Source organism: Oryx dammah, unplaced genomic scaffold, assembly GCF_014754425.2.
Source record: "Oryx dammah isolate SB20612 unplaced genomic scaffold, SCBI_Odam_1.1 HiC_scaffold_25, whole genome shotgun sequence".
NCBI lineage: Eukaryota > Metazoa > Chordata > Mammalia > Artiodactyla > Bovidae > Oryx > Oryx dammah.
This window is the reverse complement of record NW_024070209.1, coordinates 74,073,236-74,095,507: the sequence shown is the minus strand read 5'-3', so window position 1 is coordinate 74,095,507 and position 22,272 is coordinate 74,073,236. Positions and strand designations below refer to the sequence as shown.

The window sequence follows — 22,272 nt, the reverse complement described above, 5'->3', positions numbered from 1 at the left end:
CAAAAGTTATTACCTGTAATTCCCCTTGCCACCACCCACTTGTGTTTTTCTTTAGAATTAGTATTAACTGTCCTGGTGCGAGGCTAAGCTGTTCAGAACCAGAAGCCGCATATGCTGACGTTACTTGAGCAATCTCTGAAAAGAAGAAAAACAAGGGACTATGAATTCAATACCATTAAACACCCTAGTAGTTCGTCCACTTCATCATGATACATATACCAGGTTTCTTTAAGAAGAAATATAAGAGACTATGAATTCAAGATTGTTAAACACTTTGGTAGTTTGTCATCTTCATCATGATACATACCAGGTTTCTTGTTTGATGTTCCAGATTTGCTAGCACTCCCAAAACCCTATAAGGAAACGATACACTGTTTTATCATTTTTCAACAATCCAGGGTTAAAAGTACACAGGCTATTAGGAACTAGAGATTTCTAATTCCCAGGGTCCTCATTTCTTTAGAATAAGGGCAAAATAATGATTACCCTTATACTGATCAAATAAGTTAAGAATCCAATACTTATAGGGAGATCTGATTCTGACAGAATACATTTTATGTAAGTAGCTGATGTTGGCAACTCAACAGTAACAGCTCGTTTTCTGAATCTTTTCTGAATATTAGATATTAATACAAATACATTTCATTTCATCGTTGGGGGAGTCAGGATTAATGCCCACCACATATAACACTTGTGCTCTGGGTATGTTAAGGCATATGTGAGTTTTGCTCCTGCTACATATAAGATAATGCTTTTATTTTTGTTTGCCATGTTCCTCCTGAACCTGACCTAAGAACAAAGACTGCATACCAGCAACTATGACCTGTTTGACTTTACAGGATAAGCTGGGCCAATCACATTCCTTACTTTTAGGAATTGTTATTTGTAGACGTTTTAATGATGGTCATTCTGTCAGGTGGTACTTCGCTGTACTTTTGAATTTGCATTTCTCTAGTAAGTAGTGATGTTGAGCAGTTTTTCATGTGCCTATTGGTCATCTGTATTACTTCTATGGAGAAATGTCTATTTAAGTCTTCCCCCAATTTTCAGTTGGGTTTTTTTGTTTTGGTGTTGTTGAGTTGTATAAGCTGTTTGTGTATTTTGGAAATTAAGCCCTTGTCAGTTACATCATTTGCAACTATTTTCTCCCATTCTGTAGGTTGTCTTTTCATTTTGTTTATGGTTTCCTTTACTATACAAAAACTTGTAAGTTTGATTAGGTCCCATTTGTTTATTTTTTGTTTTTATTTGTATTGCCCTGGGAGACTGACTAAAGAAAACAGTGGTATGATTTACATCGGAGAATGTTTTGCCTGTGATCTCTTCTAGGTGTTTTATGGTGCCATGTCTTATGTTTAAGTCTTTAAGCCACAAATGCAATTTTTAAAATATTATATAATGAAATGTAGCAATACAGGGAATACTTGTATAACTCAGTGATTCAGTATTTGCCAAGTGATCAATGAATGATGTCATCACACTCAGTATGCAAAACAGACTGGTGAATTTTAATGTAACAATAAGGAATGTTCATCACTGATTTGGCTTCAGATTCTGCATTGCAAGTAATCTACAAGAATTTAGTACTTGTCAAGTTTTGGTACAGCAGTGTCAAAGAATATCCACAGGTATCCGAACATGTTATTAAAATACTTTCGTTATCGCTCATATTTGTGTGAGGTTGAATTTTCTTCAACTACTTCAACCAAACGTTTTCATTAAACGTTTCTGAAGATAGAGAAGTACATATGTGTTTTCCATTAAAAGCAAGTTATTTAAGTCATCATATAATGGGTTTAATTTTGTTATTTCAAAATGGGTTAGTAAATTTTTTAAAATTTCAGTCTTAATTTCTAATATGGGAAATATTGCTAGATATAATCCATATATTTTCAGAAACTTTGGAGTCCTCAATAACTTTTAGAACGTGCAAAGTTCCTGAAATCAAAAAGTCTGAGAACTGCTGCTAGTGGTAGGAGAAAGGCAGCAGGAACTCTAAGAGTGGGCTGGGTCATAATAAAAGATGTACAGATTCCTTTTAAGCCTTCCTGGATCCAAACCATTCCCTAACTTCAGTTATCATGAGGCCTGGCCCTATCTATGGCTCTTGTTCTTGGAATTTCATAAAATCATTTCTCCTTTGTCTAACAGGATCTCTGTGATAAACTATATTTTACTGGAGTTACCTTAAATGGTCTCCTTGTAACCAAAGCAGCCCAAGCAAAACCATATGTAAGCATCCTTTATAAATATGAACCTTAAGCAACAGGAATGGAATGATTCTGTTTCTATACTAAAGTAACTCTACCTCCTGATCTTTTGGTTTGACATAATTTGATGGAAAAATTCCAGTTCTGTCTCCAATACTTCCTGTCCACCATTCTCCATCTTTCTGGGTCACCAATATTTCTTCACCTTCAGTGAAAGTCAAATCTCCAGGTTCTACACTTGAATATGAATAAAGTGCAATATACTCTGTATGGAATAAAGAAAAAGGAAACTAATTTTGGTTATAAGATTACAGAAGTAAAAAAAAAAAAAGTGTTAATTTCCAAGATTTTGAGTATATTTGCTGTAAAAGACCTTGTGACTTAAGGAAACCTAATGTAAAGAGATGTTAAGGTAGAAAGTAGAACGAAGTAATTACTTAGTAATTACTGGAAAAAGACTGGGGCTCCCCAGGTGGTGCTAGTGGTAAAGAAACCGCTGGCCAGTGCAGGAACTGTAAGAGACACAGGTTCGATCCCTTAATCAGGAAGATTCCTGGAGAAGGAAATTGCAACCTACTCCAGTATTCTTGCCTGGAGAATGACATGGACCGAGGCGGCTGGTGGGCTACAGTCCATGGGACCACAGAGTCAGACACAACTGAAGCGACTTAGGATGGATGGAAAGCTTTATCACAGGTTTCTTTTTTCCCACTGTATCATCATCATTATCATCATCATGTCACAGAGAATAACCCCAAAGCTACAAATACATATCAGTATCTCTACAGGGTCAAGACATGAAAAGTTTTTTTAACCTTCTTACATATAGTTTAATCTCTTAAATTCTTTTCTCTCTAATTCTTTTATACACAGTTATGCAAGTGCCTACTCTTCAGCTGACATCAGTATGAGAGGCCAGTTTCCATCACAATGGTCCAGCTCCTAGCACGGTGCTTGGCATGGAATAGATGCTCCATAAATATTTGTTAATGAATAACCTTAAGAGAACTATCTAAGTTTTTATATGTATTTGTTGACATGAAATTTGATCTGCAGATCATAAACTGAAGATGACCAGAACCATCATACAAAAACTATTTACTATCCACATTCCCATACTATTCAATTTAGCTGACTCAATAAAACAAAAAATGACTGCAAGGTTAAGGTATGTTGTAACAAGTGAGGTTCTTTTCAAAATGCTCCTCACCACTTTCCTAGCATCATTCCACTGCCTTTATTCCACAGTAAACCTCCGGCTCTACGCTTGCTGGTAACTCGAGTTCCCTAGAACCTCCCTGGTGGCTAAGGTGGTAAAGCGTCTGTCTACAATGAGGGAGACCTGGGTTTGATCCCTGGGTCGGGAAGATTCCCTTGGAGACGGAAATGGCAATCCACTCCAGTACTATTGCCTGGAAAATCCCATGGACAGAGGAGCCTGGTAGGCTACAGTCCATGGGGTCACAAAGAGTCGGACACAACTGAACAACTTCACTTTCCTTTCCTTTCCTAACCTTTCACAGCTGAGCCTTGGCTCACGTCTTTCTCTCTGTCCACCAAGCCTTCTTTTCCTTCATCACTAAGCAAGACCCTACTCATTGTTTAAGGTGATTCAATGTGGCCACCTCTGTGGGTTCATAGGTCCTACTCAAAATTGTGTTTTCATTTAGAATTTATTACAACTATATGCCTATCCTTCCCGTTCTGCTGTTAGCACCTGGGAAACTGTTTTATTTATCCTTGTATATTATGAATAAAACACAAATCTAGGCTCTAGCATAGAATCTCTAATGTAGTAGATAATGAATAAACTGTTTAACTTACTATTAAACTGATTTTCTTGAGCAATATAAACAAAATGTAAACTATTCAACTAGTTTTACAATGCATATATACAATTCATTTATAAACCTATATAACTATTACATAAAAACACTGTCTGAAATAAGGGTAGACATTTTTCAACACATTTTCAAAATTAAGATAGTCAAACCACCCAACCACCCAAGGGGCAACAAAAATTTCTTTGTAATATTTATGATTAAAGTATATCTTGATTTCAAATCCTACTTAATGATTTATGTGGCATACTGTAATTAAAATGAAATTCAGCAAATTCCCTGGTGGGCCAGTTGTTAGGACTCCATGCTCTCACTGCCAAGGGCCTGGGTTCAATCCTTGGTCAGGGAACTAAAACTCCCACAAGCTGCACAGTGTGGCTAAAAAAAAAGGCAATTCATAAACAATTAAAAGTATTAAAATTTCCTTATATTTTAAACATCTATAATATATAATAAAAGGAAAACAAAAAATTTTATGCTATTTCATTGCCACACTTATCTATTTATTTATTGAGGTCATGGTAGAGAGGTCTGACAGAATGTGGCCCACTGGAGAAGGGAATGGCAAACCACTTCAGTATTCTTGCCTTGAGAACCCCATGAACAATATGAAAAGGCAAAAAGATAGGACACTGAAAGATGAACTCCGCAGGTTGGTAGGTGCCCAATATGCTACTGGGAGCTGACTCATTTGAAAACACCCTGATGCTGGGAAAGATTGAGGGCAGGAGGAAAAGAGGACGACAGAGGATGAGATGGTTGGATGGCATCACTGACTCAATGGATATGAGTTTGGATAGACTTGGGGAGTTGGTGATGGACAGGGAGGCCTGGCGTGCTGTGGTTCATGGGGTAGCGAAGGGTGGGACACGACTGAATGACTGAACTGAAATGATATGAACTGTTATAGTACTGATTTTTTTAAAGTGTCAAGTATTTTCAGTCATGTATTTTCTATCTCCTAAATATTCATGTGAAATAGAGTGGCAGCAGGTTTCTCCTAATTTCACTTTAACACTGAAGACACAAAAGCAATAAGAGTAACAACTGTGGGAAGTCAGTTATATAATCAGTCAGTAGCTAATTTGACCTCCATCTAATTTACAAATTAACAAAAGCTCACCTTCTCCCGCTGTACAGGCTGCAGAGGTAGGTTTCTTGTTTACAGATGCATACAAAGCTTCTGGTCTGCCAAATAAACACACAAAACAGATAAAAACAATAATAATATGATAAAAAAGGTATCATCACATAAATAAAAAAGAAAGATGGTTTGATGAAGACAGCAGGTTTTTAGCAGTGTGCTCTTTTAAGGGCTAAAATTAACTGAAATATTGTCTCAGTACACAAGCTAGAAATACGCTCACATACAAAATCTTAGTGGATTATAAACTGCCTACTTACAAACTATTAAATTTTAAAAATCTATTTAAGTAATTTCAATATGATTTATAAATAGTTCTTCAAATGTGAGCTATTTTGCTTTTCTAAATCTAAAAGACATTAGGCACTGGTAAATGGGCAGTTATTTGGTGAAGCACATATGGGGCTGGATTTGGTTAGAAAAAAATAAGGGCAATTATAAATTTTACTACTTGTTTAGAGCACAGTACATTTAAAAATATATACAAATAACAGCACTTTATTTTTACATTTGGGAACATATATAACTTTTATTTTCAATTTAACCCAGGAAACTGTTCTAGAAAATCTAGAAAACTGTGGCAGTAAGAACTATACATCTGTATATATATCAGGGGTCCCCAATTATGTGACTAAATTGTATAGTGAAGCAGTTTTCAGGTTAAAAGTGGACTCTTACTACAACTCATGGGCACACCAAACGGACTGCCTGGCTGAATTCTCCATTACTGCAGGTTTTCAAGTTGCATGCCTTATCTGTTAGAAAGGATCAGTAATCGAATGAAAAGATAGAAGAAATGTCTTTTTAAGCATTTAAACTTAACCTGTTTGTGTTTATGTGTTCCTTCTCTGTAAAGCGTTATGGAGCTTAAATAAGATAATTACCATGAAGGGTCTAGCATAGTGCCAGCCCACACATCAGCTATTACTGTTGCTGCTGCTATCACACACTCTAGAATTCCATGTCAGTTTGAAAAGCAAATGTCTTCTGACATTTGAACTAAAAATTAATGTACAGAACCTTAGCACTGAAAGAATTTTTAAAGATTTTTTAGTAATTTTCATTCAATCAATGAAAAAACTCGAGACCAAGAAGGCTTACCCCATACAGTCTAGCAAAAATAGTAGAATCAGAACTCAAAGATCTTAATTTCCAATAACCCCATTCCTTTTCAATAAATCATTTTGCTTTTCTTTTTAGACCAACTTCCACATAAAACACAAGTGATAATTACCCACAGCTACATTAGAGTACTTGGTTCTTGGTAGTAAAGATGTTTGATGACCTGACTCCCCTAGAGACTGGGAAATAAAGACAAGAGACCCCATCTGGTTTTGTTTTTTGTTCATGCAAAAGAAAGTGTGTTCTTTCATTAGCTCCTCTCTTCACTAAGCAAGTATGAGTGAGCAGCTACTAGGCATTAAGATCACACTGCTGCTGCTGCTAAGTCACTTCAGTCGTGTTCGACTCTGTGCGACCCCAGAGACGGCAGCCCTAGGTGTCAAAAATCTAAAAAGCGAACAAAAAAGACATGAATCCCACCTCCTGGAGCTTATGACCTAATAAGGAATACAGGTAAGAAGGGAAATAGCAACAACACAGTGTGTCATGAGCACCAAGAACGGTGACCTGCAAGCAACTGTGGAGATCCAGAGATGGGAGAGGCAGAGGCGAGGCCCTCAGTAAAGATTTATCTAAATATTGACAGTTTACAGTAAACAACAAGGGAGAAAGCTCCAAAGGAAATGAAAAATAACTTCTCTAACTGACCTGCTGGTACAAAGAAAGCAAACGATCTAAAATTTTAAGCACTTCGAAAACTTTAGGAATCTGAAATAACTAGAATAAAAGATATTCTAAGACTGGTACAGATACCTTATGGATGATTTTGTTTCACTCTAAGGAATCACCGTTCTGATATTCAGACTGAAGTTTAAACTTCTAATTTCCCTGCACAGCCAGTTGGGCTGTGGCTGACTCATCAGTGAAACTGGCAACATCCACATCTCATGGAAACACACAAAACTAAGTGCTTACTCTTCCCGCTTAACTTCACTCCCAGGGATGACTCTGACGTAAGATTTCGGAAACCATCCTCTTCCTCCGTGAACCTCCCCAAACCACCAATTTTCTTGCTGCTCCAAGACAGTAATGATATCATGTTTTGAGAAGTTCAAGTGGTTTTCCTTCTTTGCCGTCCAAGAACAAAGGGCCTGTGCTTTCAGGTTTTCCACAACCTGTCCCTGTGAAGACAAAACCACAAAATCAAAAACACAGAAAACAACGACAACTGTGATTTCTGTTTCCTAGGATATAACACACTTACTGCTCTAACAGCAGACTGGTTTGGTATGGCAGTGAGTTATTATCAATGATGACTAAGATAATCTTAATCTACTAACTGATTAAAATTATATTAGACAGACAACCATCTGAATAGCCTTCTATGAATTTAAAGACCCAACACTTACCATTCAAGGAGACACCTTGGCATTAAGCACCATGGGTATGGAAGGCAAACCCTGTACTGAAGAAATGTACTCATAGACCCCCTAAGTATGTATCACATAACAAATGAAAAGGGAAATCCTTTCTTTCCTCACTTCCAAGTCTCCGCATTGCAGTGGGTCCAGTTTATTCCACTAGGAATGGAGATGCAGCTGTGCTCGACCTTCCTCCACTTTTGTTTTCTTCTTATAACTTCTTCATATTCTGATTTCTCCTTTCTTTTCTTCTCTCAGAGGAAGGAGTGTTTCTGTTTTGTTGATAAGGCTAACCCCTCTACCTGGGCTCTAAACTTTCTACCAGGCCCTCCATCTTCTAAAATATTTTGTAATGTTGTGAATTCTCTCTTTTGAATCTTTAATTTCTTTACTTCTCTACTTAATTCTACTTCTAACTTTCTTAAAGAAACAGAAATCTTGCACTTGCTTTCTAATTTCACTCCTCAGTCCATTCTAATTTAGGTTCTGCAACCATTGTAATACTGAACTTCTTGACAAGATCATTGATAACTTCAGAGCCAAAAGCTTCTTCAAACCCATACTTTCCCTGATCTCTGATTGGTGGTGACATCACTGAAATCCCTCCAGTTTCCTGAAGCTCACTGTCTGGTGAGTGATGGCTCCTCTTTGGTCCAGCCTCTTTCTCTTCCTGTTTCACATGATTTCTCTTAAAATCTTATTTACGCCTGCTGCTGCTGCTGCTAAGTCGCTTCAGTTGTATCCAACTCTGTGCGACCCCATAGACGGCAGCCCATCAGGCTCCCCCATCCCTGGGATTCTCCAGGCAAGAACACTGGAGTAGGTTGCCATTTCCTTCTCCAATGCATGAAAGTGAAAAATGAAAGTGAAGTCGCTCAGTCATGTCCGACCCTCAGCGACCCCACGGACTGCAGCCTTCCAGGCTGCTCCGTCCATGGGATTTTCCAGGCAGGACTTCTCAAATCTGTATCTTTTCAAATTTATATACTTTTATTTACTTATTTCTGGCTGGGCAGGGTCTTCATTGCTGCTCAGGCTTTTCTCTCGCTGCAGGGAGTGGGGGCTACTCTCTAGCTGTGGCGCTCAGGCTTCTTGCTGCAGTGGCTTCTCCTGTTTCAGAGCACAGGTTCTAGGGTGCGCGGGTTCAGAAGGTGAAGCTCGTGGGCTCGAGAGTACAGGCTCAGTAGTTGTAGTGCACAGGCTTAGTTGCTCTGTGGCATGTGGGATCTTCTGGATCAGGGGTCAAACTCATGTCTCCTGCATTACCAGGTGTATTCTTTACCACTGAGCTACCAGAGACGCCCTCAAATCTATATTTTAACTGTAACTTTATCTTTTGACCTCTAGACTTGTAAATCAAGCTGCCTGCTGGGCCTGGCCTTCATGCTTAGGTATACAAATACCTAAGTGATACATCTGAAATGTAATCACTTTTAGAACTCACCAAACCCATTCCTCCTACACTGTACAATACCACCATCCTCTCAGTCACTTGAGCTAAAGACCCTGAAGAGGTATCTTTAACTGCAACTTCTTCCTCATTCCTCCTGTTCGATGGATTGCCAAATTTGGGTTGACTGATACTTTTTTAAGTCCCTCCCCTCTTCTGTATATTTTCGCTACTGTGACACTGGTTCACAGCATCACCTGTTACTACTGTAATATCCCACCCTTTGGTGGTCTCCTCCCTTTGCTTCCTTCTACCAATCTGGCCTCTATATGACTGCCAGAGTTCTCTCTCTAAAATATACAACTCAACTCTCCTTTTGAAAACCTTCACGGGCTTTCCACTGGTAGCTCAGACGGTAAAGAATCCGCCTGCAATGCGGGAGACCTAGGTTTGATCACTGGGTTGGGAAGATCTCCTGGAGAAGGGAACAGCTACCCACTCCAGTATTCTGGCCTGGAAAATTCCATGGACAGAAGGGCCTGGCAAGCTATAGACCATGGGGTCGCAAACAGTCAGACACGACTGAGCAACGTTCACATGGACTTTCCACTGCCAGCTGCTTAGCATGGCATTAAATGCTTCACAAATAAATCTCAACCTCTCTCTCCAACTACATTTTAACCCTTTCTTTATGAATCTGGTAATCTAGCCACACTATAAACAATACTTGTTTCCTATGAACTCCTGTGTTAACATGCCTCAGTGACTTTCCCCAAATTGTTCATTCATAGGAGTAACTTTCCTTCTCTGTTAAAAGCTTGCTCATTTTTGAGGGTTCTACTGAAATGCCTTAACTATTGTGAAGCCTGCTCTGATTCCCACTGGTCGAACTGAAATACTCTCTCTGCTACCCTTCAGGATTTCATAAAATACCTTTATTACAACACTTCTCATACAGTTATTTATTTGTGTCTTCAGAATTTTCTTTCATTAAATTTCTAGCACAGAATAAATGCCTAGGACCTATGGTCACACAATAAACATTTTTTGAGTAAGGTGAAATCTGCAGGACTCTATTCTGAAAAAGTCTGCAATTTCTTTTTAATAATGTTAATGTAACAATGGGCTTCCCTCATAGCTCAGTCTGTAAAGAATCTGCCTGCAATGCAGGAGACCTGGGTTCCATTCCTGGGTCGGGAAGACTCCCTGGAGAAGGAAATGGCAACCCACTCCAGTATTCTTGCCTGGAAAATCCCATGGACAGAGGAGCCTGGCAGGCGTCCATTGGGTTGCAAGAGTCTGACATGACTTAGCGACTAAACCACCGGCAATGTAAATGCTTGCATCTTGGTTACATCTAAACCAGAGGCTAAATACACATACAATACAGTTCTCACACAATGACTTAATTAAGGAAAATTACAAACAAACAAAAATCCCCCCAAGCCCACAGCTCTTCTTATAATAATTACAAATGAAGAATATAATCAAATTTGTAACAATGATATTTTGAGTTTAGAAACCTTAGCTGGTAGGAACTTGTTACTAAGAGAATAAGTTGTTGCTGCTGCTGCTAAGTCGCTTCAGTCGTGTCCAACTCTGTGCGACCCCACAGATGGCAACCAACCAGGCTCCCCCGTCCCTGGGATTCTCCAGGGAAGAACACTGGAGTGGGCTGCCATTTCCTTCTCCAAAGCATGAAAGTGAAAAGTGAAAGTGAAGTCGCTCAGTCGTGTCCTACCCTTAGCGACCCCATGGACTGCAGCCTACCAGGCTCCTCCGCCCATGGGATTTTCCAGGCAAGAGTAGTGGAGTGGGATGCCATTGCCTTCTCCATAAATTGTTGAGAAACCCCTAATAATTTCTTCAACTTTGTATCACACATGAATGGTTAAGAACCGAAACTAAATGCTACAAACTGGTAAATGAATCAATGAAGCCTTTGTGCAAAAATCTTCATTCTATTTTATATGAAGCAGGAGCAATGTTAAAGAATAAAACACACAAAAATGAAATATACAAACCTGTCCATGAATCGGTGATACAGACACAGGGGACACAGTGCGAGTAAAAGCTGATTTTTTCTGCCATGATGAGTTAACACTTAGGTTTGAAAAAGATACATTTTGATAATCAGTCACAGATGCTGGTTGGTTTGAAGAAAGTGATCTATAAATATAACAATATGATGTAAGTATACTTAATTATTTAGAATCTAATGAAGTACTACCAATTTATCTACTCATATATATAATATACATAGTGCTTAAACACAATAAAAAAAAACATGACCTATGTTTTTATTTACTAAACTTCAGTATTAAATTTGGAATAAAAGGTACTCTGACAGAGTCCAGTACAGATTACAATATGATTAAATATCAGGTTGACACAAATACATATTAGGGATTCAAACATGTGCAGCAACATATAAATTCCGTTATTAGCTAAAAACTTACTCAGAAGTTGAGGTAGCAGATACTGTAGGAGGAAGTAAGGCCTTCTTAGGAGACACAGATTTTTCACTTGATGTCACTTTTTCTACATAATTGCATGGAAACCAGCCAAAATTTCCTTGAAAACCACCATAAAGCCAACCAGGTTCTCCTACAGTTTTTTCGTCAACCTATGGAAACAAAAAGCAGCAGCAGCAGTGGTTGGAAAACCACATATTTGCAAAGAGAAGAGACGCAGGACACTGTCCAGCAGCCTAATTTTCAGAATCAAGGCCATCTAACTACATGGTTAAAGGATTTTCTACAATAGGTTACTACCTCTAACAATTGACAAGGTGCCCTTTTAAACTTAATTTTTTAATTTTATCCAAGTTAATACACAAAAATAGTTCACAAAGACCAGCAGAATCTCCATGAAGGCAAGAACAACAAACCCCAGGAATTATACAACCTAAACCTGATTTAAATATTTGGTCTCAAGGTGAGGAATTACTGAAATGTATGAGTACTGGTGTTCAAATACTAACTTCCTCTTTTTCTTACAAACTTTTAAAAGCATAATCTCTTTAATATTGTTTCCTAATATTTTCTGCCTTATGAAAAAGAAACTGCTGATTCATTTATTCTTCAGAGTTAGGCCAGATTTGCTTTGTAAGCAGTCAATTTTAATCAATTTTATACTTGTCATTTATGATTATAATTAATTTCTAGTTGGCAATTTACATAGAGACCTAAGATAGGAAATTTTACATAATTCTCACAGGCCTAGAGAAACAATTACTTCAAAAACAGCATTAACAGATAAGACTAGAAACATAGGTTGTGATGAAAAATGTTGCCAGGGTACAGAGGAATTTCTAATTTATTCCACTTTCTCTCAAACCTCCTCTGCCACTTTCTTGCATTAAGTTGATTAGATCTTGCCTCCTATCTTAACAACAATACAGAAGCCCTCAGATTTGACTTCACCTCTACTTCAGCAAAATTTATGATCCTATCCACTCTTTTATCCAGCCCTCCAACCACAAAGGAAAATGTACCCAGTCCTTCTACCTCTCCCTCTTCCTGGGCTCTAGATCCCAAGCCCTCCACACTGTCAAGAATCTCTATCCGCTGGTCAGAACAGAGAGGTCTGACAGGGAGGCCTGAGGTGCCTTCCTGAGCATTTGTGTTCTATGTGTTGATCTCAGTGGTGGCTTCAATGATTTATGTTGTTGTTGTTTTACTTGCGAAGTAGTGACTCTTTTGCGACCCCATGGACTGCAGCCTGCCAGGCTCCTCTGTCCATGGGATTTCCTAGGCAAGAATACTGGAGTTGGTGGCCATTTCCTCCTCCAGGGGGATCTTCCTGACCCAGGGAATGAACTCATATCTCCTGCACTGGCAGGTGGATCCTTTTACCACGAGCCACCTGGGAAGCCCCTTCAAAGATTTACATATGTGTACAAATTATTAGAGTTATTCACTGATGGCTGTGCACTTTACTAAATGTACATTATAGCTTAATTGGGAAAAAAATCTCCCTGTATTAGTAATTTACTCTTTCTGGTATCATTAACCCTTTTTCTCTGCAGACCCTTTCTATCATTAGACTTGCTCAAGCTTCTGCCAAGTTAAAAATAACAAGAAAACAGAACAACTTCCCTCAATCCACGTTTGTCATTATTTTCCACCTTCACTTCCTTCTCCCCTTCAGAAGCCAAGCTCCTTCAAGATTTTCATATACTCACTGTCTCCTCCTTCCTCCCCTCCAACTGTTCAACTCACAGAAATCTGGCTTCTTTCTCCACTATTCCACTCAACTAACACTCTTCTCAAGGTTAATAGTAACTGTCCTGTTGCTGATACAATGGTTATTTCTTCTAAAGCACTGTCTTGTTTTACCTGCGGACCCCTCTTCTCAGACTTCCCTGACACTACACTCTGTCCCGTTTCCTCCTCTCGTCATTCTTCCCCGGCTCCGCTTCCTCTGACAATCCCTCAGTGTCCACGCTTCCCAGCGAGTGCACCCTCAGCCATCTGCCCCCTTCTTTATTCCCCCTTAGGGGAGCTCTGCCACAGTCACATCTTCAATGACCATCACAACACACTGATGACATCCAAACTGGCCCCCTCTGACCTTTGCCAGAGATCGCTCGAGATACCTCTGGATACGTAACTGCTGCCTAGAAATCTGAAACTCATCGCAAACCGAACTCATTATAATTCCCTCTTAAATGTCCTCCTTCTAATCCTCTTCTCTTAGTGAATGAACACCATTATTAACTAAGCTGTCCAAATCAGGTGTGTGCATGCATGCTAAGCTGCTCCAGTCATGTCCAACTCTTTGCAACCCTATGGACTGTAGCCCACCTGGCTCCTCTGTCCATGGAGATTCTCCAGTGAGAATACTGGAGTGGGTTGCCATGCCCTCCTCCAGGGGATCTTTCTGACCCAGGGCTTGAACCTGCGTCTCTTGCATCTCTTGCATTGGCAGGCAGGTTCTTTACTGCTAGTGCTACCTGGGAAGCCTGCAAATTAGATATCTGACAGTAACTCATGACATTCTTTACATCAATGATTCGGCAGAGAACATAAGCACTCAAGAAACTCCAGCTAACCTTATGTTCCTGCTGTCACCACCACCAGATTGGCCCTCTGACTGTGGGAGAGGTCTGTTCTAAAGTGGGCAGCTGTCCACACCCTTCTCCTACTTCTTTGGGATGTCTATCTTTCTCAATAACTGTAAACTTATTCAGAGCAGAGACTGTGAATTATTTACTATATCCCTAGCCTAGTATAACCTCCAACAAGAATTTGCTGAAACAAAAGACATAACCAAACCTTAAGTAGGCTCTTGGCCAGACATGCCCAGACAGGCTATATTTCTTCATTCTTGGACACCACCTCATCACCACCAACTAGAGAAGGAGGAATGGCGGGGCCAGGAGACTGGGGACTCAAGCTGCCTATGTAATGGACCTCCCTCAGCTGAGGAGCAGCTACACACGGCCACTGTGGCAATGGCAACAGAAGCAGTGTGTAGCTGTGGAGGATACTGAGCATCTGAATAGTCGGTTCTTGTAAACCCTAGTCCAAGTACCATTCAGCTTTTGCTACTCAACTGATAAAATACACCAAACTGGTGACAACACAGGTTAAAAAGAAAACAGACACTGGCTAGGTAATCTAGGTAATATAACCTTTATTTTCTAAGAGGAAAACTGAAGTTGGGACTAAAATCCAAGTTGCTATGCTTCTACAGTTGGTATTCTTCCTAATGTATCACAATAGCTCAATCAATGCTATTCCCTGCATCTTCTCTTATTCATCCATTTTACATGGCATGCGATTATACAATAAAATCCTTTTTGTTATGCATCTAGTTAGAAGTTAGAACTATAGAACCTAACTCCTTCAACTCTTCTAATGGTTGTCAGCTCTCCCAAATGTCATTGGTAATTTATTAAAATAAAATCAGTGTCACTTTTTACAGCATAAAGCAGCATGGCCTAGTGAAAAGAACACTGGGTTTAGAAATGAAAAGACATGTAACTTGCACTCCAAGCTGGCAGTGTGCCGCTGAGGATTACAGCTTGTGTAAGTCTTCCTTACCTGTAATGTCGTCTGCAGATCTGTAGTATGTCTTAAGAACAAAATGAGGTGATGCTGAAGATGTATTTTTAAAATGGTAAATTACTGTATAATTCTTTACCGTCTCAGCCACCAGGAAAGCCCCATAATAGTATACTCAATATTATTATTGAAAGCAATATAGTACAGTGCACTCAGCTTATTCATGAGAAAAAAGAAAAGACTTTGTTTCCAACCTGTATTATATCCCCAGAATTAAAACTCATTTCATCATGGTTCCTTGCTTCAAAGCGATATAACGCTCTGTAATTCACCAAAGTACCAGCTGGCTCACCTAAAGAGAAGATTATTATCATTATTTGCTTCTTTCATAGATACACATATTTGCTATGACTCAATGAAGAGCCCAAAAAGAAAAAAACAAACAAACTGAGCATCAAACAGTATAATGAGAATCCATTTGATATAGGCTTGTTGGATTTAAGTATTTCTAACAGTCACAGAATCAATATAAAAAACAAACAAGGGTATTTGTCTTAAGCAGGAGGCAGCAAAACAAAGAGACGAATGGTAGGATGTGTCACATGCATGGGTAAGGGAAGGTGAGGGCTGGTGACGGAGCTGTGCCAGGGGGAGGGAGGCTAAGCTGCAAGAGGCTTAACTTGATCTGTGGAGGTCAGACTATCACAGGGAAGACGAGCACAAAAGGGAGGTCACAGGTGAGGAAGTGAGTCAGTATAAACAGGGTTAATTACAGATTCATCAGTATGGTTCCAAAAACAAACACAGCAGAAGGGCTCACAAGTACACTAGACTTACTGGATTAAAGATATTTTACTCTGTTCATTTGTAGAATAAATGCTTAAACTTAAAACATTTTTAATACATTGTCATTAATAAGGATTCAAAAATATGTGTATCCAGAAAAAATACAATAATACTTAAGCTGTTAATATTTTAGAAATACACTGGGAAGGGGTACTAAAAACAACGTATATCATCTGAGAAAATTTCACTGTGCAAAGACTTAACAGTTTACTGTTACTTCATTAAAATAAACAGTTTAGTTACACTAGTGAAATAAAGTATTTTAAATTACTTCAGTTATGAACACTGTGTCCAGGTTTATGCCTTGGTAGTGACGACTGCTTTCTTTTCTTTGTGTCATTTTAAGATTTCTACCCTCAATCTGTTTTAGTTAAGACTACATACTTCTCATCCAAGTTTAATTTAGAAAAAGAATTAGCATCCATTTAAATTTTCTTCTTCTTCTTTTTACCTCATTAGAATTTTTTTTCTTGTTGCTTTTGTTGCTCTGTTTCAGCAAAATCAAACCAATTATTTTTATCCTTATCCTTACTTTGTTTCTCCTCAGCTTTCCGCTCCACTTCTTGAACTTTTTCCTGTGCTTTTTCTTCTTGGAGTCGTTTTTGTTTTTCTTCTTCCTCCTTTCTAAGATTTTCTTTCCATAAGTTTTCTTTTCCTTGTTTTGCTTTCCTTTATAAAAAAGAAAGAGTTCGCATAATGTCCTAAATTTCTTTTATGCAAAATAAAAATATAATAGATCTTCTTCCTAACTGAAGAAAAATTAATATTTCTTATATATTTAAATATAATCTTAAACATAATTACATATTTATTACATACAGCAAAGACATGTTGGGGGGGAGTGGAGAAACCACGGGGAATCAGGGCTGAAGGAGAAAACCAATTAGTCAATCAATCAAGAGAGAAACTATGGACAAACAGATGAGCTGAAGTGTATGACTAACAATTTCTCACACTCTCAGATTTCTTCCTGCCAGCCAATCTCCCAAACCCAAGGGAAAAAAAGTGGAAAAAAACAGAAATGGAACTAATCAGAAAACAAATATAAAAAGTGTATTTAAATGTCCTTCCCTTCTCTCTAGATTCTTCAGCAGGACTGCTGTCAAACTCTTACTCTCAGTATCTTAGCTAATCCCTGTTTTCAGGATTTAGTCATTGCTATGAAAACAGGAAATGCTTCTGGACAGACAGATTACTTCTTATATTATAATTAAAAGTCTTTTTCATTTGTTAGATTTTGGTTAACAGATCATTTTTCCTTGAGAGGTCTATGCTTCTGTACAAGTTTCTATGACATTTGATACAGCTGCAGCTTGGTTTCTAGCTAGTCAAGATGACCTGTGGTCATACAGAATTAATGCTCACCACAGTTCTTCCTACACATACTTTTGATGATCTTACTGAAGGCAGAGCAGTCACCACCAAATTTAACACCTTCTTCAAGCCTCAGCATACTCTATCAGGGGCTGTGATGATTGTGACTGATGCATCCTGGGTTTTGGGGGACACTTATGCCCCACGAAGGTGAAAGTCTTGGCTTAATTCTGTATCTCTATTCCTATAATTCCTGGAAGAATTTGGAAATCCTAGAATTTTAAAAACTGTAGACCCACTTAGTCATGAACCCTTTCTCCTCATCCCCCAAATATCTTACACTTCATACTCCTGGTTCATTATCACACAACTAGCTTCCACTCAAGCCTCTGCAAACCCTCCTACCCCCTCTAACACTTTGCAGAGTGTTTCTCTAGCATTTTCTGTAACTGACACCCACCTCTCCTTTCAGAATTATGCTTCTCTAGCAGTCTTGACTTAATTCCAACCAATATTCCCTTTCCTAGTTCCTTGGTAATGTTCCCTGACAGTCTCTCATGTCTAGGATGATGCAACCTACCTTCATTTAAACTGCCATAGCATTATGAACACCACTATCAGAGTACTTGCCACATGTTTATTGAGATAAAGAAAAAACATGAGCGTTAAGAGAATATAAAATTAAATTTTGGTAGTTTCTAAGTTTGTGGATGAGAAACTGGTCCAGGGCCAGAAGATGCTTCAAAAGTTGGATGAAAGGCAAAGAGACCAGACCTACAATGGGAAAACCTGACTATTACCAATAGCTTTGGGTGAGAAGGCAACATAGCTGGGCAAGTGGCCAAGAAGTCAAGACCTAGCTCTGAACCCACTGCACAGTTCCCTTGTGGCACACAACACTGCACAAGTTAGGTGGCAGATGAAAACCTCCCTAATTCAAACCTTATTGCCTCTGCTGCTGCTGCTGCTAAGTCGCTTCAGTCGTGTCCGACTCTGTGCGACCCCAAAGCCCCCATGCGACTACCTTCCATGGGGACTATGTGACTACCTTCCATAGTTGCATAGTCCCCATGCGACTCTGTGCAGCCCACCAGGCTCCACCGTCCCTAGGATTCTCCAGGCAAGAGTACTGGAGTGGGTTGCCATTGCCTTCTCTGGTATCTCTTGCTAGGGAGTCACAAAAGTATGAATCTTGGAGTAAAAAATGTTACAGCTATTTGCTTAGCTGTCTGAATCCCCTACTAGAATTATGAGGAATCTAGAGACAAGGAGTAACCCAGAGTTTACCTGCATCACAGTCAACAATGACCACTAAATAAAAATGTGCTGAGGTGGTTATTCTGAAGTTAGTAAGAAAAGAGGTCTGCTATATGGTAATGTGTCTTTCTTGTCTTCCCAGTAGCTATTTCATGGACATTACTCTTCTACTCTTCTCCAGGGTAAAGAAATGCTGGTGTGTTGATATTTGTTAATTATAATTTCTGATACTAGAGAACTTAGGAGAAACATAGGAACGTATCAGAAGTAGAATCTCACCGATAGAAAAAAAGTCATGTGAAGTCTCTAAATGAATGGCTCTATGCTTCAGATACACAACTGTCTCACTTTTCTTTGCTACAAATGTAGGCAGGTGATGTAGCCCAGATATATACAAAGAAAACTGTATCAACATGGCATTTCTGCACTCAATATTACACTCTATAAAAATTAAGTATTTGGTTTTTATGATTTCTCAGGAAACAGTAATAGATTTACTATGGAGAGACAAAAATAATGAGTGCTTATTAGCTACTAAACATTATACTTGGCTCTTTAATCTTATTTAATTCTGAATTAGCTATGAGGTATGCATTACTGTTTCTATTTTTCAGATGGTAAAAACTGAGGTTCCAAAAGGTAAAGTGACTTAACCAAGGTCATTCAGATAGTAATTGGTAGATCAAGATAACCCAGGCTGAACTCCAAAGCTGGTAGTTTTCACTAAGGGGACATTTACAATTGGTTACTGTAAACTCAGTCCGCAAAAGAAGGACTAAACTTCTAAACTTTAGAATCTAATTAGCATCTTAGGATAATAACTTTATTCACCGTATATTATTCATAGTCAAACTAAAGATATGGGCAACAATAATTAGAATTTTAGTAGCAATATAGTATAATAAATTTATCAATTACATTACCTTGTAGCCTCATCTTCTAGTTTCTTTTTCTGTATCAACTCTGATCTTTTTCTTTCAATTTCCCTCAGTTTGTCACGTTTGATCTTATAAAGCTGTTCAATGGCTAACTGCTGTGTATTGTAGCTTTCTCTCAGTTCCTAAGGAGAAAATAGAAAGTTAATATGACATGGATTTAAATACTTTTGCCTTACATAAAAATGTGGCAACTGCATTTAAAGATAAAAATCATAAAGCAAGTTAAACTAAAGTAAGAAAGATTAAAAGTCTTAAAAAAGATGATTTAAAAAAATCTTGAATACATTAAGTACTGAAGGTATATAGCCACTGAGGACAAATGTATGTTAAAATCAACTGCTTTCATACTAATTCATTCCTAAGGAGCAAAAATCTTTTACAAGCCAAGTATTTGATTTGGTATTTCATTTTCAATAGAAAAGCAATCCATTAAAAATCCAGGGAAAACAGTTTGCTTGTTACAACATTTGAAGAGGAATTTTGTTCAGTCATAGTTTTGACATGTGTAGTTGAACCAAATATCCAGTCAGATATTGAACTAAACACAGAAGTAATTATTTAATAAACTATGCAATATTTATTTAATAATTTAATAACTAAAATGGAAAAGATAACATCTACCTAAAACCATGACTAAAGTGGGTCAAAATAATGAAAAGTATTAAACAGGAATTAAATGTTTATTGAGCATCTAGTTCTGTGCAAAATGCTATAAAGATTCACAGGGGATCCAATTCAAGACCATCTGACTCCTAAGTCTATAGTCCTTGTCTTCAAAGAATTCAGCCTCACAGTAGAGAAAAGTGCCAAAATCTGGAATATAGTTGAGCATCTTAGCAGAAACCTGTGATTATCCACTCAGCATCCCTTCCCCTTCTCTACTAACATACTCTTCCTCCTTCGGGGAAGTTGCTTTTCCCCCTGGAAACCACCCTTCTATGTGGTTTTGAAGAGTCTGGCACCCTCAGTGCTCCTCCCACTTTCACCCAAGTGTGGTCATGTGATCTAAACAATCACAGCACCTCACTCCCCTGGTAAGAATGACTGGTGCAAAGGACATGCACGTGATCCAAGCTGGGCCACAATCCCTTCCCAGGATTCAGATATACCAAGGAGGGGAGAAAGAAGCCTTTCCCTCACTAAACTCATTAAAGTGAGGGTAAGGTAAACCTGGGGCTGCCCCATTTCCTAGTGAGGCCATCAGGGGTAGAAATGAAGTCAACACAGGAAAGAGAGAAGCAAAGATGAGAGAGAGAGAGGTGGAGCAAGGAGTGCTGGGGAACCAAAGCTCTGACTTCACTCCCATGTCTAGGAACTGCCCCTTCTACTGATTCAGTTAGCGGTCCTAGTATTCTTCCAGTTACCACTCTTTTTAGCTTAACTATTTTTTTTTAAGTAATAAACACAGCAAATATTTAATTATCACTTGCTTTACAATACAATATTTGCACAAAAGATCTCTGAGGAAGATACAATGATCATACCTGCTTTAAAAATAAGGAAACTGAGGCACAGAGAAGTTTTGTATGCCCAATATCATAATACTAGTACGAGACAGAACTGGGATAAAGTATGCTTTTATTACTTAATTAAAGGTAAAAATAAAATATCTATCTGTAAAGAATATTGTCATACTGCTTTATAGATGGATGAATATTGAAACCATCTTAAGTTCATATGGAATTTCAGGAAAGCCATATATTGTAGTGGGACTCCACAAACATACTTTATTTTTTTGCATCTTTAAAAAAAATTTTTTTATTATAAATTTATTCAATTGGAGCCTAATTACTTTACAATATTGTATTGGTTTTGCCATACATCAACATGAATCCACCACAGGTATACAACTGAATTTCTTTTACTTGGAATCTATAGAATCCTGAACAAGATGGTAGAAAAAGGCTGGGATAAGGAAGAGGAAAAAACTCCAAAAACAAGGAAACTACCACAAAAACCTAAAGTAAACAAAGAAAGCTTCACAGCAAAGGTGGGAGCTTAGACCACATTTGGATAGAATTTTTTGGTAAAAGATGTCTTGGGGCATCTATCTATACACAAAAACAAAAACTCCAAGTCATGAGCAAACAAAGGAAAGCAGCCTAAGCTCTATTTCTTTTCAGAAATAAAAATATTTTATAGATGAACCCTTTTAACTAGACTGAGTAAATGTGGTATCCAGAGAGTATGTCCAAAATGTCTAAGATCAAGACTTAAGGCAATAATAATACAAATACCACCATTCACAGCAAAGTTTTCACAGCTCTCAGCTCTCTCTCTTACAGATCTCAGTTCTCTCTGTTGCACCTTTCTCTAGACTCTATTGAAAAGCAGAAGACTACCGTGGTTACATGCTATGGAGAAGTAGCCTGGTTTAGTGAAAGGACTTCAAGAGCATGGGTCTGGAATAAGACCCCCAAGATCTGAATCAGGCTCTGTCAGTGACTAGCTGAGTAACCATAGGAAACCTCACAGTCATCTGTAAAATGAGGTTAATTACAGTACATGCCCCACAGCATTGCTATGAGAACTGAATGGGTTAACACACATAAAGTGCTTACAATAGTGCAGGGCACTGAGTGCGTCCTTAATAAATATTAGCTATATTACTGGCTGAAGTTGTAAAAAGGAGAATTGTAAGTTTAAAAGCAAAATGGAGAGGAGCCAAATTAATGTCTGATCTTAATATGGTTGCAAGGTTAGCCCTCTAACTTGTCCTTTAAAATATTGTTCCAGGGACTACTCTGGTGGTCCAGTGACTAAGACTCCATGCTCCCAATGCAAGGGAGCTGGGTTCAATTCCTAATGAGGGAACTAGATCCTGCATGCCAAAACTAA

At 38.4% G+C, this 22,272-nt stretch overlaps 1 protein-coding gene across 5 annotated transcripts in view; it reads right to left on the bottom strand.

Annotated features, from left to right (window-relative positions):
* The window catches only part of ITSN2 (intersectin 2), a 124,382-nt gene that overhangs the window by 34,789 nt on the left and 67,321 nt on the right, over nucleotides 1-22,272 (bottom strand). For all 5 annotated transcript variants that reach the window (XM_040224517.1, XM_040224520.1, XM_040224521.1 and 2 more), the window contains 10 exons: nucleotides 19,420-19,556; nucleotides 16,458-16,594; nucleotides 15,334-15,431; nucleotides 11,528-11,694; nucleotides 11,093-11,237; nucleotides 7,233-7,438; nucleotides 5,175-5,239; nucleotides 2,309-2,475; nucleotides 308-353; nucleotides 14-135 (listed from right to left, as the gene is read on the bottom strand). In XM_040224517.1, the coding sequence (XP_040080451.1) occupies nucleotides 14-135; nucleotides 308-353; nucleotides 2,309-2,475; nucleotides 5,175-5,239; nucleotides 7,233-7,438; nucleotides 11,093-11,237; nucleotides 11,528-11,694; nucleotides 15,334-15,431; nucleotides 16,458-16,594; nucleotides 19,420-19,556 (1,290 nt within the window). The remainder of the gene's footprint in view (nucleotides 1-13; nucleotides 136-307; nucleotides 354-2,308; nucleotides 2,476-5,174; nucleotides 5,240-7,232; nucleotides 7,439-11,092; nucleotides 11,238-11,527; nucleotides 11,695-15,333; nucleotides 15,432-16,457; nucleotides 16,595-19,419; nucleotides 19,557-22,272) is intronic.